At 45.1% G+C, this 16,368-nt stretch overlaps 1 protein-coding gene across 1 annotated transcript in view; it reads right to left on the bottom strand.

Annotated features, from left to right (window-relative positions):
* The window catches only part of CSMD2 (CUB and Sushi multiple domains 2), a 575,735-nt gene that overhangs the window by 466,328 nt on the left and 93,039 nt on the right, over positions 1-16,368 (bottom strand). Inside the window, exon 3 of the mRNA XM_074376903.1 lies at positions 7,244-7,356. Coding sequence (XP_074233004.1) covers positions 7,244-7,356 — 113 coding nt within the window. The remainder of the gene's footprint in view (positions 1-7,243; positions 7,357-16,368) is intronic.

Genomic DNA, 16,368 nt, shown 5'->3' with positions numbered 1-16,368 from the left:
AGGGAATGAAACCAGGAAGGGTCCATTTCTGGACCTCAATTTCCCTGTGTGCAAAGTGACATGATCACCTCAGCCCTGCTCCCTGCTCCAAAAGCCAGGAAAGCACACTCTGTCCGGAACCTGCCTCTGTCTCCTGGCAGAACGACACACGGAGCTCCGTCTCCATCTGCCGGTCCCTCCAAGATGCGTGTGTCTGACCCCATTTTACTAGGCTGTGGTCTTTAGAAAGAGATGACGTTACTGACCTTGCAACTGGGAGCAAAAGCTCACCAAGAAGTGACACTAAATCGAGCTCTTCCTCTTCCTCCCCCCTGTTCTGTTCCCTTTGGGAGTGTGGATGGATAGGAGCGGAGGGGGCAAATTGTGACTGTGAAGATGAGGCTTGGCTGAAACATCAACGACTGCACACAGTAGGCTCTCAAGACGTATCAGCTCAGTAAATGAAAGAACTTCTACCATTAACTTTATGTGTGATGTCAGCCTCACTGGGCTCAGTTTTTCAGGTGGACCAGTGGTTCATGGGTAGACTTCAGGACATCTGAATTATATTTTAAAAAATACAGAAAAGTATTGTGTTTCTGTGAGTGTGTGTGTGTGTGTGTGTGTGTGCACGCACGTATGTGTGTGTCTGGAGACAGTCACAGCTTTCAAGTCCATGACCTCAAAGTCTAGGGTCTGCTGAATGTGTCACTAGTACCATTAGCTGTAAAGCCACCATCTCTGGTACAAAGAAAAGAGACCATGAAAAGACTAAGTTCCTGGGATTGGCCTCATAAGCTCCAGTCTACCAGGTGACAGGGCCAGCAACCCCAACGGGCAGTGCTGGGGCTCATGGATATGGAGACTCCTCTGCTCCTCCCTCACAGAAGTCACGGTCTGTTTATAAGCCCAGACACACCATGAACAACTGGGTTGAGGATTTTATGCAAACTCAGGAGCCGAGGGTCTGGGGTAGGGCTGGGATTCTGACCTATGGAATTGACATCTCTTTTCTTCCATCTCCAGAAATAATCCCAGGACAGGGAGGTCAGGATGAAGGTGACTTCATTAATTCGCTGACATTTATGGAGCACAGACAACTCGCCAGTCCCCGTGCTGAGTACCTCATGTGACTTGTGTGTTCTCTTCCTTAGTCTTCACAATTCTGTGGAGTATTATTCTTACCCTGATCTTACAGATGTTCAGAGAAATGAAGCAACTTGCCCAAGGTCACACAGTAAACGAGTGGCAGAGATGATATTTGATTCCAGATATGCTACAACCCAGAACCTGAGGTCTTAATCATTGTACTATGCTGCCCCTCCCCTTATGGCTGCCAGGGAGTTTGCAAAAATACATGTTCCTCATCCTTCTAGAATCTATGTGGAGATAATAAGTGAAATAGAACAGGTCTGATTTTTAAGGAAGGCTCTTATATATTTGAGAATGAGAACCCAAGATGGCACTTAGATTTAGCTAAACAAAAATACCTGTTTTTATTTTATTTTTAAATTAAAAAAAAAATTTAGTTAGTTAGTTATTTGGGGGGGGGGCAAGTAATTAGGTTTACTTCTTTTAATGGAGGCACTGGGGATTGAACCCAGGACCTCATGCATGCTAAGTGTGCACTCTACCACTGAGCTACACCCTCACCACTAAGTACTTGTTTTTAGATTCTAGCTGATTATATAGCTCTAACTGACCGAGACCCAGCCCTCAGACATGGGATCTCCTTCACGAAATGAAGTGTCAGAGTGGCTGCTCAAGATTAATGCTGTTAAAATGCAAAAGGTGCAACCAGGGTTAGGCATTAAAGCCTGCAGAGACTGCCGTCTAACTGACATTTCTGATCTGCTTATGACTCTTGTCTACCTGCTGATCAGCCTGGAAGAGGCAGAAACCGTCCCATACGATCTCTGAGAGCTGTGCGTGGAGAAGGTGTGAAGCCTCGATGCTGGAGGTGGGAGAAACGATGTCTAAATGGCAGCAAGACTAGAAACATCGGGGAGAGACAGGCTGTGGGGGAGAGGGGTGGAAATCGGGCAAGTCAGAGGCTTCCACACACTAGAAGACAGACACAGAAGGACACACAGCGAGCACTGGAGAGTCGGAGACAGAAAGAGAGTCACTGAAGCCAAGACTGACACAGCTGAATTCTAGAAGGATTTAAAAGTGAAATGTAAAAATAAAAAGCTAAAAGACTAAGATGAACATCTAAATGAATATTTAGCTGGTCTTGGCATGGAAAAGGTCTTTCTAATTATAATACCGACAGTTTATTATAAAAGAAAAATTAAAAATTTAAAAGTTAGTGACATAAAAATTAAAACTGCTGCACATCAAAAGGAAACTCAATGTATTAGTATTCTTAATATGCAAAACCAGTCGCAAAAAAGATAGGGAGAAGTACTAATACCCCAAAAGAAAAGTAGGCAGAGACAGGGACAGGCAATTTACAAAATGATCTACAAAAGGCCAGACAGTGATGACAGGTACTCAACCTTCCCTATCATCAGAGAGATGCAAATTATAACCACAAATGAGATTTCGTTGCACCCATTTTAATCAATGAAACTGACTTGAAATGCACAACATAGGTAAAGAGAGGGGATGGGCCCGCTCCAGCCTGGTGGGCGGAGGTGTGCCTCAGCAGAATCTTTCTAAGGACACCATGGAATTATGTATTAAAACGTAACACTGACCCACTCTTTGACCCAGCAATTGCACTTTCAAGAATTCACTCTAAGATAATTAGATGAGGGTTTAAGTTGTATGTATAAAGATGTTCTTCACTTAAGTGTCCACAGAAGATGACTGGTTAAATAATTGTGGTACAGGCAAACCACAATGGCTTCCTCTCTGATATTCATTAGGAAGAACAAAGCAGGGCTGCTTTTATTAACACAGAAAAATGTCAGCCTTGTTAACCAGACTATGGAAATACGCAGATAGCATAACCCCAAGTGCACACGGATCTGCATCTCGGTGCACGTGTTACAGGGTGCAGAGATTTGTCAAATGGACACTCCCTGGAATAGCAGAGGCGAGGCTAGGACCCCCTGGAGTGGGTGGGCAGTCCAAGCCAGGCAGAACAGGACAGGGGCGAATCTGTGTGTCAGGAGGAGGTAAGTGGGGTCAGGGTTCCTGGGGAATCAGCACCAGAAATGGGGATGCAAGGAAAAATACAGGATACGCCATTCAGTTTGAATTTCAGATGAACAGTGGATAACTTTTTAGTATAAGTCTATCCTGTGAAATATCTGGGATAGACTTATACTAACTTTTCTTCTGAAATTTTACAAACTTGAATGATTAAAATTCAGATTAACTGGGCATCCTTTATTTTTTCTGGCAACCTTAGCTGAGAAGTTCTGGACACATCTCTTGTTGCCTCCCTGGATGACCCACACCAGCCTGGAGGGGCAGTGACACCAAGGCAGGCTTCATGAGGGTCCTCCCTACCACTGACTTAGCTCCAGTTCACCTGCCCATGAGTCACCCGTCTCTGCTTTACTCCAGGAGTCTGGCAGGGAGTGCAGTGCAGGAGAATGGTATAGTCTTTCGAAAAGAAAAGCCAAGTGAAAATTCCTGGCCATTAAGTAGCCTTAATCTGAGCACAAAATCCCTGAGTCACAGCTCGAGCACCTGTCAGGTGGAGATAGCAGCGTCCGTCCACGGGGCTGCTGTGGGGATTAAATGAGATGATGTACGTAAAGTGGCTGGCATACAGTCAGCACTTAATACAAGCTGATCCCCCTCCCTCCTGTCCTCGGCCGCAGCCCACACTTTTGCCCCGGGGGATTACACACCTAGTATCTCCTATCATCTTGGGCTTTGATGGTTGGCCTTTTTTGATCTTTTCCTTGAAGCAGCAGCAGCAGCGATGCGCTGACACTCTTCACCTGACTTCACCTTGCTCCCAAATCCCCAGCAGCAGTTCAGCTCCTTATCTGCACTTCTCACTCTCCCTAGGAGGGCGGAGGAGGATCACACTGGCTTTGATAGCTGCCTTGTAGGGATGTCAGCCAAGGGGAGCTACCAAGAGCAGGGCCTCGATGCCATCTGGAAATGGGTCCGACGACATCCATAGTCGTGACGGTGAGGAGGCCACCCTGACTCGGGGCAGCCCAGGCTAATGGGGCTGGGGGCCCTCTTGGAGCCTGTCTGTCCATCTGTTGGCTGTCCAGCGAGAGTGACTCAGGTGGGCTCTATCTACAGTGGAGGGAGCAGCTGACTTATTTCCCTGAGAGCCAAATCTTCACCAGGTTTTGACTAGTGGATCTCCCCTATCCCCAGTGAGACCCAGAGAGTTTAAAAGATCTGCCCACGTTTACCCAGTTAGTCAGTTACAGGCCCAAGAAACGAGTATTTATCAGGAAATCCCTAAATATGGGATTATCCTGTGTCTTAAGTCCAGTGATAAAGAGGGCCCAGGCCCCCACTGTGGCCGCAATATTTTACGGGGTTAATCCCAGCAGAGGCTGCCCCTTCTGGTCCCTCCCACCTTCCCTCTTGGCCTCCCCACTCTGAGTGTCCCAGAAGTCAGTGCAACTCACACTTTTCTGGATGCACAAACTGCCCCATGGTCCAGCTCAGAGCCAGATCAGTGGACTTTGGTCACAGCCTCAGCCTTGGCTTCTCCATACCTGACTCCCTTGTTAGCTTCTGCTAACATCTGTGGGCCCCTCCGCCAGGACGCAGGAAGCCAGCAGCCGCCCAGACTGTGGAGCTGGCAGAAGCCCTGCCCAGGTGGCCACGTGGAGGCGCGCTCAGCTACAGCAGCCTGCTTGGACCTGTCCAGGACTTGCCTGGGCCTTGCCTGGAGCCTTTGTCTTCTCAGGGCCAATGATTTGGAGACTTGCCACCATCATGTGGCTGAGGGAGGGCAGGTCCTTCCTTCTGCCCTGTTGGTCCTGCGCCAGGATACCAAGCATTGTCACTGCTAGGCTGCCTCCGCTGGGCCAAGCAGCTGGGAAGAGGAACCCACCGGGCTCCACTTTGTCCTAGCATTCCGTAACCTTTGAATCCAGGAGACGGAAGCCCTAGCCCAGCCCTGTCTAGGAGGATTTTCTGAAATGATAAAAATGTTCTCTGTGCTGCCCCACATGGTAGCCACAGGCCACACATGGAGGCTGGTGCAACTGAGAAACTGAATTCTAAATGGCGTGAAATTTTTATTAATTTTAATACAAATAGAGGCATGTGGTTAAAGGCTACTGTATCGGGTAGCACAGCTCTAGACCAGGAATCAACCCCCTTTTTTGGTAAAGGGCCAGATAATAAGTATTTTCAGTTTTGCGGGCCATGTGGTCTCCGTGGCAATAACTTAGCTGAAGCTGCAGTGCGTACAGTTATAGGCATTGTTGGCAAATGGGCTTGGCTGTGTTCTGATAAACTTTATTTACAAAAACAAGCCAGGAGCTGGATTTAGCCAAGGGGACTATAGTTTTTGATCCTGTTCTAGGCCCTTCCAAGAGAAAAATACACATATCCTTATACACTGTGGATTCTGCATCTAATTTCAAGGGATTTGAAGACATTTGACACTCTGCTGTAGACCTCTCCATGAATTCCAGGCTAAAGCCTCTGATTTTAAAAGGCTCTGTGAATGTATCTTCAGCTCTGCTCTGCATGGTGGAGAAACACTTGGCATCGTTTCTCAGAGAGGGAAGTGTGGTCAGGGATCAATAGAACACTTTTCTCCTAAAGCCTCATGAAAGTTCTGGCCTCAGACAAATATCCACAAGGATTACTAAATGAGGACGCCACGACTCCCAGCCGGGTCCCCCTGGGTGTCAGCCCCTCCCAGGATCTCTGCAGCTGCCAGCTCTAGTGTCAATGATTCATTATCCGCACCAGCCCCAAACACAGCCAGCCTCCCCAAGGCCAAGAGACTGTGGGAGGAGCTCATGGCCAGAGAGACTCTTAAGAAGCTTCCAGAGAGGACTCCCTTAGTCAGGAGGTTGTAGCTCAGGCTCGGAGAAAACTTGTCTGGGTTCTGGGCCAAGGGTTCAGGGTGGAGACATAACCTGGATGACCAAGATCACACACCTGATTTGGGGAGGAGATTATTATTTTGCCAAAATAAGCTGGGCTCTGTCAGGAGACTTCACTTTGAAAGACAGGCAGGTATTTTCAGGAGCCCTCAGTTAAAGCAATCTGGAGTTGAGCCAGAAGCCCTCAGTTAAAGGCATGTGAAGCTTTCTCTGGAGCCTTCTCAGTATCTTCAGTTAAAACTAACTGAGACCTTCTCGGGAGCCCTCAAATACTCAGGTTAAAGCATCAAACTGTGTTCCCCACACCCCCACCAACAGGAGGTAGACTCTGCCCTCTTTGCGTGGTGTATTCCTAGCCAAGACAAAGGTGGTATCTATTTCTGTATTGCTATAGCTTCATTCAAGAAAGAGTCTTATTCTTCAGTTCTTAGAGGCAAGAGGAAGAAAGCTTTCGAATAACTGGCATGCTTTACCAGGGTGTTATGTCATTACTGTTATTAATTATCACTAATAGTCTTAAAATATGCCTATTAATGATCTCAACATAAAATAGCAGTATGAGTCTTAGCCAAGAGCAGCACAATTACCTATTAATGAGATGTAAATTTCCCAGGGAAATGACAGAGATCTAGAAGTACCACCTTCTGAACTAACATAATAAAGTTAATAATAATAATAGTGTATAATCTGAAGATATTAGTGTTAATTTGAATGCTAACACCATATTTAAACAGGCTGAGAGAAGTGGAAATTATTTGCATAACTCAAACCAAGAAACCCTAATCTATGCTATTAAGGAAAAATGGATTGTTCTTCTCTGAATGATCTAAAACTGACTCTTTGCAGTCACTATATGGAGCAAAAAATTTTTTTGCCAGCTACTTCTTTCATTCCTTTTACTTAGGGTTTATATCTCTCTTATTTCCTGAAACCAAGCTGAGGTACCTGATAATACAATTAAGCCCAACAGGAAACAGAATTAAAGAAATAAAAACACAGCAATACCCAGTTAAAGAGGAAAGATAGAGATGTTACCAGGCCCCCGGGATAAAGGACCGCAGCTCAGCTCCAATTCCAACTCTCAGTTTCCTGGAAACGCGGCAGGGGCAATTTAAGTAACTGAGTTACTGGTTAGTAACCAGCTTTGCGGGGACAGGTACAAGCTGAATCTGAAGATGTCCTTCCCTGCAGCGGAGAACAGCGCAGCCCGGCCTGCAGCTACTACGACCTCACACATCAGACTCCCGACGCGGGGCCGAGACACTTACCTTCGTAGCTGGCGTGAAAGCCCTGGGCACTGACCGCGTAGTCACTGATGAGGCGCAGAGAGAGGGTGGTGGCTGCGCTGACGATGGTGGCTGGCAGCTGAAAACCTGTGAGCCTGAAAGACAAGGAGGTGAGATTGAGGGAGGATGACCCCCTTCGGAACTGCACATCCTTAAGCATTTATTGAGCGCCTACTGGATGCCCGATGCTGATCTTGGGAGGACAGTGAAAGAAGCTGAATGCCAGGCACATGCAAGGTGTTCAATGACAGTGATTCTCCGCAGAGGGGGTGGAAACCAGCAAGCCTGCCGTCACAGAAACATGGGGGCTACTGCCCCCAAGCCACGGGTTACCCCTGACCTGGAGGCCTGCCTCATTTATGTCTCTTCTCCTGCTCCAGTTTCTTTTCCTGACCCTTCCTTTTCTGGCTGAGGTCCTCTGAGGCTCTGGGTAGACCCCGCCACAAATTTTCAACAACTAATCGCCAATAGACAATATTTATTCACATACAGAGGGAAATAGATCCAACTCAAGCAGAAGAATGTGGATGTGTCTTATCATAGACTTTATTCTTTAAAAGGAACAGGTCTGCTGCTCTTACAGACATAAGTGCTTATTATTTTTAAAAGATGAAAGCAAAAAATAAAAACCCAGTACAATCTAGAAATAATCATTCTTGACAGTTGACATACAAAGAGATGGAAGGATCAGTAGTTCGGATCATATTCAATGAAATAATTTCATACAAATGGGATTGTATTGTACGTGCTTTTAAAATTAAAACGCTTAATTTTTTTTCCTGCAAGTTAAGTGGAAAAAAAAAAGAAACAGAGGTGTAAAGAAAGGAATTGTTGAACCTGAAATAATGTTTTTTGCACAAGAGAGTAATTTTTAAAAGATTCTTCTAATGTGAAAAAGATACAATAATGAAGCTTTCACTGAATACTTGGGAACATATTTTAGGAAAGAAGTTGTCCATTGCTGGGCATCCACACATGGTGGCCCCCATAGGTGATGTTATGGTGCACAAAGGTGGGGGGGGTGGCCAGTCTCCTGTCCACCTTTCTCCTTTCTCCTCTACCTGAGGCTCATTTGCCTATCCCCACCCCAGCAGAGCTCTGGGAGGGAATTCAAGGTGTACCTTTACCTCCATTTAAAAATTTTTTTTTCTTTTTTTAAATTATTTCTTCGGGGGGTGAGCTAATTAGGTTTATCTTATTATTATTTTTTTTTTTTTAGAGGAGGCACTGGGGACTGAATCCAGGACCTCATGCATGCTAAGCATGCACTCTACCACCTGAGCTATACCCTCCCCTTCTTTACCTCCATTTTAAAGTAGCCTGGGTATCTGTGTAGCTCCTGGATTCATCTCCATACCTCCCATGGCTATATAATATCTGAGTGCCCAGATGTCCCCTGGAGGGCACAAGTATTGGGTTCAAACAAATTAAGTCAGATATTTGCTAACCCCACCATAAAAAGCCCTGTGCTCAGTGAAGCCCTGGCCCTTCCCACCATCCTAATCATATAGGACTCCTGTTAACTTAGAATAAATTCAAGGAAAAGAGAAGGCAAAGTAATCAAACTGTAAAACGAGTGACCAAGTAAGTTTCAAAGTCATCTTCTCTTCAGGTATAAAAACACCCAGCAAAGGGGCCCCCCACCAGCCCATTTTCCTGGCCCCTCCTCCCCTGTCTTTCTGTCTCCATCTCCCTCATTTTCTCACATGGGCCAAACATTCATAGGTAAAATAACGAAACCATACATGTTAGAAGAAGACAAACTATTTTCTAATCATCTTATGCTGGGGAAGGTGTTTCTAAGCATGACATGTTCAGACAACTCCTTTGGCTTCTACCTGCCCAGCATTCTTTCAGAGAATGGTCATTGCAAGGGGTTCTGACAGGTACCCCACCTGCTCACTAGCCAGAGCACTGGGCACATGAGCAATCATGACACGTATCTCATCTTTATGGACTGGTTCAAGGCATGGAGAAGAGGGAGGAGGATACATAACCCAAGCAGAGTCATTCTGAGTCCTTCCATGGGATGTAATATACAGACTTCGAGAGTCTTTTATTGTTAGATTCTAAATCATTAGAACGTAAGCTCGGGACTGCCAGCACTCTTTTTTTTACCATTTCACAGAGACTATCTGCTTTAGAGAAAATGATATCTCTTGTAGATCAAGACAAAGCTGAACGGTGAAAAGAGAAGAGAGATGGAGTCCTGATGAAATATCATGAAGATTCTTAATCCAGCCATGCAGAAAGATCTGCCTCTGCAGAGCCAGTTACATGAGACAACCTTCCTTCCCTCCTTCCTTCCTTCCTTCTCCCTTCTTTTCTCTCTTCTTTTTCCTTTCTTCTTTTCTTATTTCTTTTCATTCAGTCTAGTTTGATTGGGGTTCTGTCTCTTGAAATTGATGAAGTATTGATGAATACAGCATAAAACCCCGGAAAGTCTTAAAGGAAAATATTGAACGATTCAATTACATGAAAATTTAGAGCATGGATGTGGAGGAAAAGAAAGTATCAAAAAGATATAGAGAAAAGTGCAAACTTGGAAGATTATGTAAATATATATGAGCTGAAGAGGTTTAATATTCATAATCTATAAAGAACACTTATAAATCAATATGAAAAAAGATAAACAAGGAAGGACGAAAAGAGCAAAGGATACAAAGACAGAAAGACGCTCTACCTAATAACAAAAATATGAAAAATATGAAAACTCAATACACAAGGCTCATTTTTCACCTATCAGATTGGCAAATATCCAGAGCTGGCAAGGGTTAAGGAAAACAGACCCTGTAGTTATCAAAATGATAATAAAGAAATACCACAGATTACACACATACATTTGTGTGTGTAAATTAGATGAAATGGACCTGTTCCTTGAAAAGCACAAACTACCGTAACTTTCCCAATATGAAATAGATCATTTGAACAGCCCTATAGCTATTAAGGAAATTGAATTAGTAATTTAAAAACTCCCCAAAAAGAAATAACCAGGCCCAGAAGGTTGCAATAGAGAATTCTTACAAAATGTATAAAGAATTTACAGCAATTCTATACAACCTCTTCCAGAAAATAGAGGAAGAAGGGTCAGTAACAAACATATTTTATGATGCGAGTATTACCCACACCCAAACCAAAGACAGTACAAATAAAGAAAACTAAAGACCAATATCCCACAGAATGTAAACACAAAATGCCTTAACAAAATACTAGCAAAGAGAATTCAGCAACACATAAAAATAATTATACACCATAACTAAGTGGGGTTTATTCCAAGCATGCAAGACTGGTTCAATATTTGAAAATCAGTCAATAGCCACCATATTAACAGGCCAAAAGTAGAAAAACCATATGATTGTATCAACTGATGCAGAAAAAGCACTGGACAGAATTCAACAACCATTCCTGATTTAAAAAAAAAAAAAAAGCTTTCATAAAACTAACAGAAGGAAACTCCCTGACTTGATAAAGAGCATCTACAAAAATACTACAGCTAACATCACACTTGATGGCGACAGACTGACTGAGATTAAGGCAAGGATCTAACAGTCCAATTGGAAAATCGGCAAAAGACACGAAGAGACATTGCACTGAAGGGGATATCCAGGTGGCAAATAAGCACATGAACACCATTCACCATTAGGGAAATGCAAATTAAGACCATGATGAGAGATTGCTTTGTATCATTAGAACAGGTAAAAATAAAAAATAGTGACAATACCAAAGGCTAGTGACAATGCAGAGCGGCTGGGTCTCTCATAATTTGCTGGTAGAATGTAAAATGGTACAGACACCCTGGAAAACAGGCAGTTCCAAAAATATCACACATACACTAATCGCATAACTCGGCAATCACACTCCTAGGCGTTTATCCCAGAGAAATGAAAACCAATGTCCACACAAAAACCTGCACATGATTGTTTGGGGCAGCTTTGTTTGCTTGTTTGTTTGTTTTTGTAATAGCCCCTAACTGGAAACAACCAAAATGTCCTGTATCAGGGGAATAATTAAACCGACTGCAGTACATCCATGCCACGGAATACTACTGAGCAATAAAAACGAATGGTCTTCTGATATGTGTAACAACTGGGAGGGATCTCTAGGGCATTAGGCAGAGAGGGAAAAAAAGCTTATCTCAAGAGATGACATACCAGATGCTTCCATTTATATAACATTCTGGGAATGACAACATTCAAGAGACGGGAAACAGATTAGTGGTTGCCCGGGGTTAGGGATGGGGAGGGGAAGGGGAGCGGGGTGACTATAAAAGGGTAGCACGAGGGAGATCTTAGCGGTGATGGAACAGCTCTGCATCTTGATTGTGCTGGCGGTGACATGAATCCACACGTGATAAAAATGAATTATGCAGACACATTGTGCCAACGTGTTTCCCGGCTTTGACACTGTACTGTAGTTACGTGAGATGTACCCATTGGGTATCGGGTACATGGAACATCTCTGTACTATCTTTGCAAATTCCCATGAATCTCTTAATTGTTTCAAAATTAAAAGTTTTTACCTATCATATATGTGGCTTACATTATATTTTTACTGGACAACACCTTGGTCTTCCATTAGATCTGACCTAAACTCACTACTTAGATTGAGCCTTGGTCCTTGGTGGGCCCCTCCCTTCAGCTGCCTCCTGTTCATTCCAATCCCTACATTACTCCCTCAGAAACACACACACCTGCATCCCTGGCTGGATCTTTGCTGGAAATGCCTCGCCACCAGGACCATAACCCTGGCCTCCAGATCACCACTCTTTGTGCCCTGGCTTCCCACCGACTTGCCCGTGCACCAGACATCCTTCCCCAGACCCAGACAGTCATGTGTGCAGATGCCAGACTGGCAGCCCCAATGGATCCCGATATCAAAATACTAAGTTATCCCCAAAGGGGCCAGACCTCTATTTGGATCTGATCTTCAGGCTCCATCCCAGCTGGCCCTCATTTGTCTCTACCTCCAAGTGGGCCCAGTTCACAGTAGCTTCAACTTGCCTCTCACCCACGTGCACCAGAATTACGTCCCAGGGCCCTTCCCAGATTCTCAGTCCAAGAAGAGGCTTTCCTTCAACAACACACAGCTTCGCGGAGGAAACTCACATCTCACCAAAGCTTCTCCCAGAATTCACCTCTGGGAATGGCATTCTGCCCATTGAATAGAACTTGTTGATTTGATTCCCCTAGCTAATCCCACGATATCTTTGAGGTTCCATTAAAGCTTCCCAGACCCAAGTTTCCTGGTACTATATTGGCACAAGCTGTGAACAGCTAATGTACACTGTCAACAAACAATTAGTTTTATCACTTGCAATATATGGAATTGCAGCTTACTAGGCATTTTCTCTAATCAGATATTTACCACTGCTCTGCTATTTCCCAGGCTTGGCAGTTAAAATTTAGCATGGAGGAGGGGGCGGGATAGCTTGCTTCTCCCCATCTGGATGCTTGACTCATCATTCCTCTGCCCCACTGACGGCTCTTCCCTCACCCACTCCTTATCACAGAATCGATTTTAGACAAGCCGATGAGCCCACAAGTCAGAAGGAGTTATCATGTTGCATGTTGGAATAAGCAAATAAAATTTTCAGACTTTCCCATCTTTTACCTGACAAGTCTAAATGCTATATTGAAAGGAGTGAGGAGGCATCCTTCAATAGCGCAATCCAGACCTATTAGAGAAATGGTGTAAAAGGAAGGCAAGAAAGGCCAGAGACGCCTATTACTGTTGGTTATCTCCCTGTTGACTCTGACACGTGCAGAGAGCAGCTTGTGCCAACAGGTGGCACGGCCACAGATGTAAGCTAATACTCTTCTTTCACTTTATCAAGGCTTCTTGTCTCTGCCACTTCCTCAAGAGCCTTCTCTTTGCTTTTGCCTCCCTGCCCAGAGTAACCAAGAGTCTTGGAAACTGGTGATGCCCATGACGCCAAACTTCACTGTCCCAGTTCAGAATCCATCAATGGCTTCCGACTATCCTTAGAATTAAGGTCAAAACCCTAAGGATGCCCATCAAACCTGCATGATCGGCTCCTGTCAGATTCTCTCCCCTACACCCTGCCTGGCACCAACCCCCTCAGGCTTCTTTGGTCAAGGGCGGGGCAGTGGTCAACCCAAGTGCGGGCGGTAATGGGTGCATTTCCTGTGCAGAACTTGAAGACCATAATAAAACAGACTTGGAATTTCCACTTCTTATTATCACAGGAGTCCGCACTCCAAACAGTGTCAGTGATAAAATACTCTTTCCCGCCTCTCTCCCCGCCCACCACCTTCGTACACAGCTGGCTTCAGTTCCCTCAATGTGCCAACCCTCCCCTCCTCCATCTTCAGGATCTTTGCACATGCTGTTTCCTTTTTAGCACACTGTCTCACATCCCCTCCACCTGCTTGTCTGGTTAACCCCTTCTTATTATTCAAATCTCACTGCAAATATTTCAACACTATTTTCAGAAAGATACGTTCCTGACCTCCCAGACTAGTCTATTTTGCATTCTCGAGGGTCCCTGTGTAAGTCACTGGTACCCCTCACGTATCTTCAGCTTTCCTTCCAGACTCATGGTGGCATAGCCCCTCCCGACCCTTGCTGAGGACAGCCTGGCCATGGCATTGGCTTTGCCAAGGATGCGTGAGTAGCAGCCAAGTGTGCTGTTTCAGGGAAGGAGTCTCAAGAAGACTATATTCCTTTTGCTGAATTCCTCTTCCCTTTTCCTTGCTGCAGTGATACTGAGTCTCTGTCAACCGGGGTCTCTGGGTGATCCCTCTAAGCAGACAGCCCTGCAAGCCATTTTTGAACATGCAATATGGCAAGAAATAAACTTTTCATGAGCTAACTATTACTGTTAATAAGTGACTAAATTCGGGGAATTTTGACAAACACATCACATCTGTGTATAACTACTAACCCAGAGAAGACAGAGAACGTTACCATCACCCCAAAAAGCTCCCCCCGTGGTCCTTTCTCAGTCTGTCGCCTAACGCACCAGGGCAGTTGCTCATCTGATTTCTATCATTAGAGATTCATTTTGCCTGTTGCAGCTGGTGCTCCAGGCCTCAAGTGAAACCAGAGATCTAGTCAGCTCCAGGGGCATGATGACTGGGAGAGACAGAGACAGATTGTCCCTTGGGTCATGTGGCTCAAAGCTTTGCCCTTGCAGTAATGGGCCTGCCTTTCTCTCTGCCTCCGCTCACATCTCTCTTCTCCTTGCTCTCTCCCCTGCACCCATACTGGCCTCTACCTTTCTCTTGAATGTTCCATGTTTCTTCCTACCCCAGGGCCTTTGCATATGCTGCCCCCCCCGGGGGGGGCTGCATGCACTGCTCTTCTGCTTAGCCACTGAAGCCATCACCACCTCACCCACCCATCTTCCACTAGCTTCTGGGGTCTCAGTTTGAATGTTACTTCCTCTGGGAAAGAATTTGGGGATCCCTGAGAAGGATCCTCAGAGGAAACATCCTCTGAGAAGAGAGTACTTCTCTTTTGCAATATTCATTCAAATCATAATGAACTGATTTTCTTATTGAATTACCTGTGATGTAGTTGTCTTTCCTTCTCGATGGTAAGTCCCTCAAAGGTAAGGACTACCTTTAATTTCTTCTTTGTATCACTAGCATATATAAGATGGACTATTGTTAATGGACTGAATATATCCCCCAAAATTGGTACGTTGAAACCCAACACCCCCAGGGAATGTGATGGTATTAGGAAGTGGGGCCTCTGGAAAGTAATTAGGAATCAATGAGGCTGCGAGGGTGGAGCACTCTTCAATGGGATTACTGCCCTTACAAGAGTCTCGGGAAAGCTTGCTTCCTCTCTGCTCTCCACCATGCGAGGATACAAGGAGAAGGTGGCAGTCTGCAACCTGGAACATGGTTCTTACCAGATCCTTACCGTCCTGGCACCCGAAATCTTAGCCTTTCAACCCCCAGAACGATGGGAAATAAATCTCTGTTGTTTATATAAGAAACCCAGACTATGGAATTTTTGTTATAGCAACCTGAGCTGATTAGACAAATACATATAGAATGAATTAATATTCAGCTACTAGAAAATGGACAGAAAAGGCTTGACCGTTGCCCTTTGAAATGCCAGTTTACAGGGCTGGCCCTTGGCTGGCACCTGGAACATGGATTTCAGGAGGATCCCCACAATTCCCAGGACTGATAAGAGAGTCCTAAACTATTGGTACAAACATTGTGGTTTATACTGACCACCTGGCTCCCTCTGGGAGTCTGGAACTTTGGTACCTGCCAGGCAGAGGGTGCCTATACACTCTGTCCCCAGTTAAACCTCTGGGCACTGAGTCTCCAATGAGCTTCCCCAGGGGGCGACATTTCACACGTGCTGTCACAGTTCATTGCTGGGGGGAGTAAGCATGTTTCACGTGACTCCACTGGGAGAGGACTTTTGGAAGCCTGTGCCTGGTTTCTGTCCCCAGACTTCACCCCATGCATGGTTTTCCTTTGCTGTTTTGCTCCGTACCCTTTCACTGTAACCAGGAGAGCAAATATGCTGAATCCTGTGAGTCCCCCTAGCCCATCATTGTAAGAGTGATCTTGGAGCCCCCAACACAGGGGTGACAAATGAAGACAATCAGATTCTTCTGGAAAGTACAAATACTAGCTTATACTCCAAAGGATATCCTAGGGTGTTCAGTGGTTAAACAGAAATGGGAAATGCTGGGTTCAACAAAGTTAAGCAAAGATTTTTCACAAACAAAACAAAAAATAAGGTACTTGTGGAGGTTTTTAAAAAGCTAATAGTAAACTTCCCAGGCAGGAATGGATTATGTAACAATTCCCCAACATAGTTGATCATAAACCCTTTTATTCTTATATAGACTGGGGTTCTGTGGAACCTTCTCTAGGAAATGATATGCTCAGAGTAGGCAGGTCACAGAACTTGAGCTGATTGCTCCATTGGGCCAGGAGGCTGCTGGGGATCCCAGTCTCAGAAGCCCTGAAACCAACCCATAGGGACACCAAAAAGCTGAAGACATGGTTCCTGTGCTGCCCCAAGACCTGGAGCTCCTCATAAGAAATTCCCATTTCTGAGGGTGACCCGTGCATGTCTTCCTGGCAATCTTAAAGACCCCAACAAATATAGAA

This window comes from Camelus bactrianus, chromosome 13 (genome assembly GCF_048773025.1).
Source record: "Camelus bactrianus isolate YW-2024 breed Bactrian camel chromosome 13, ASM4877302v1, whole genome shotgun sequence".
NCBI lineage: Eukaryota > Metazoa > Chordata > Mammalia > Artiodactyla > Camelidae > Camelus > Camelus bactrianus.
Note: the sequence above shows the minus strand (reverse complement) of the source record. Positions and strands in the feature narration are given on the sequence as shown.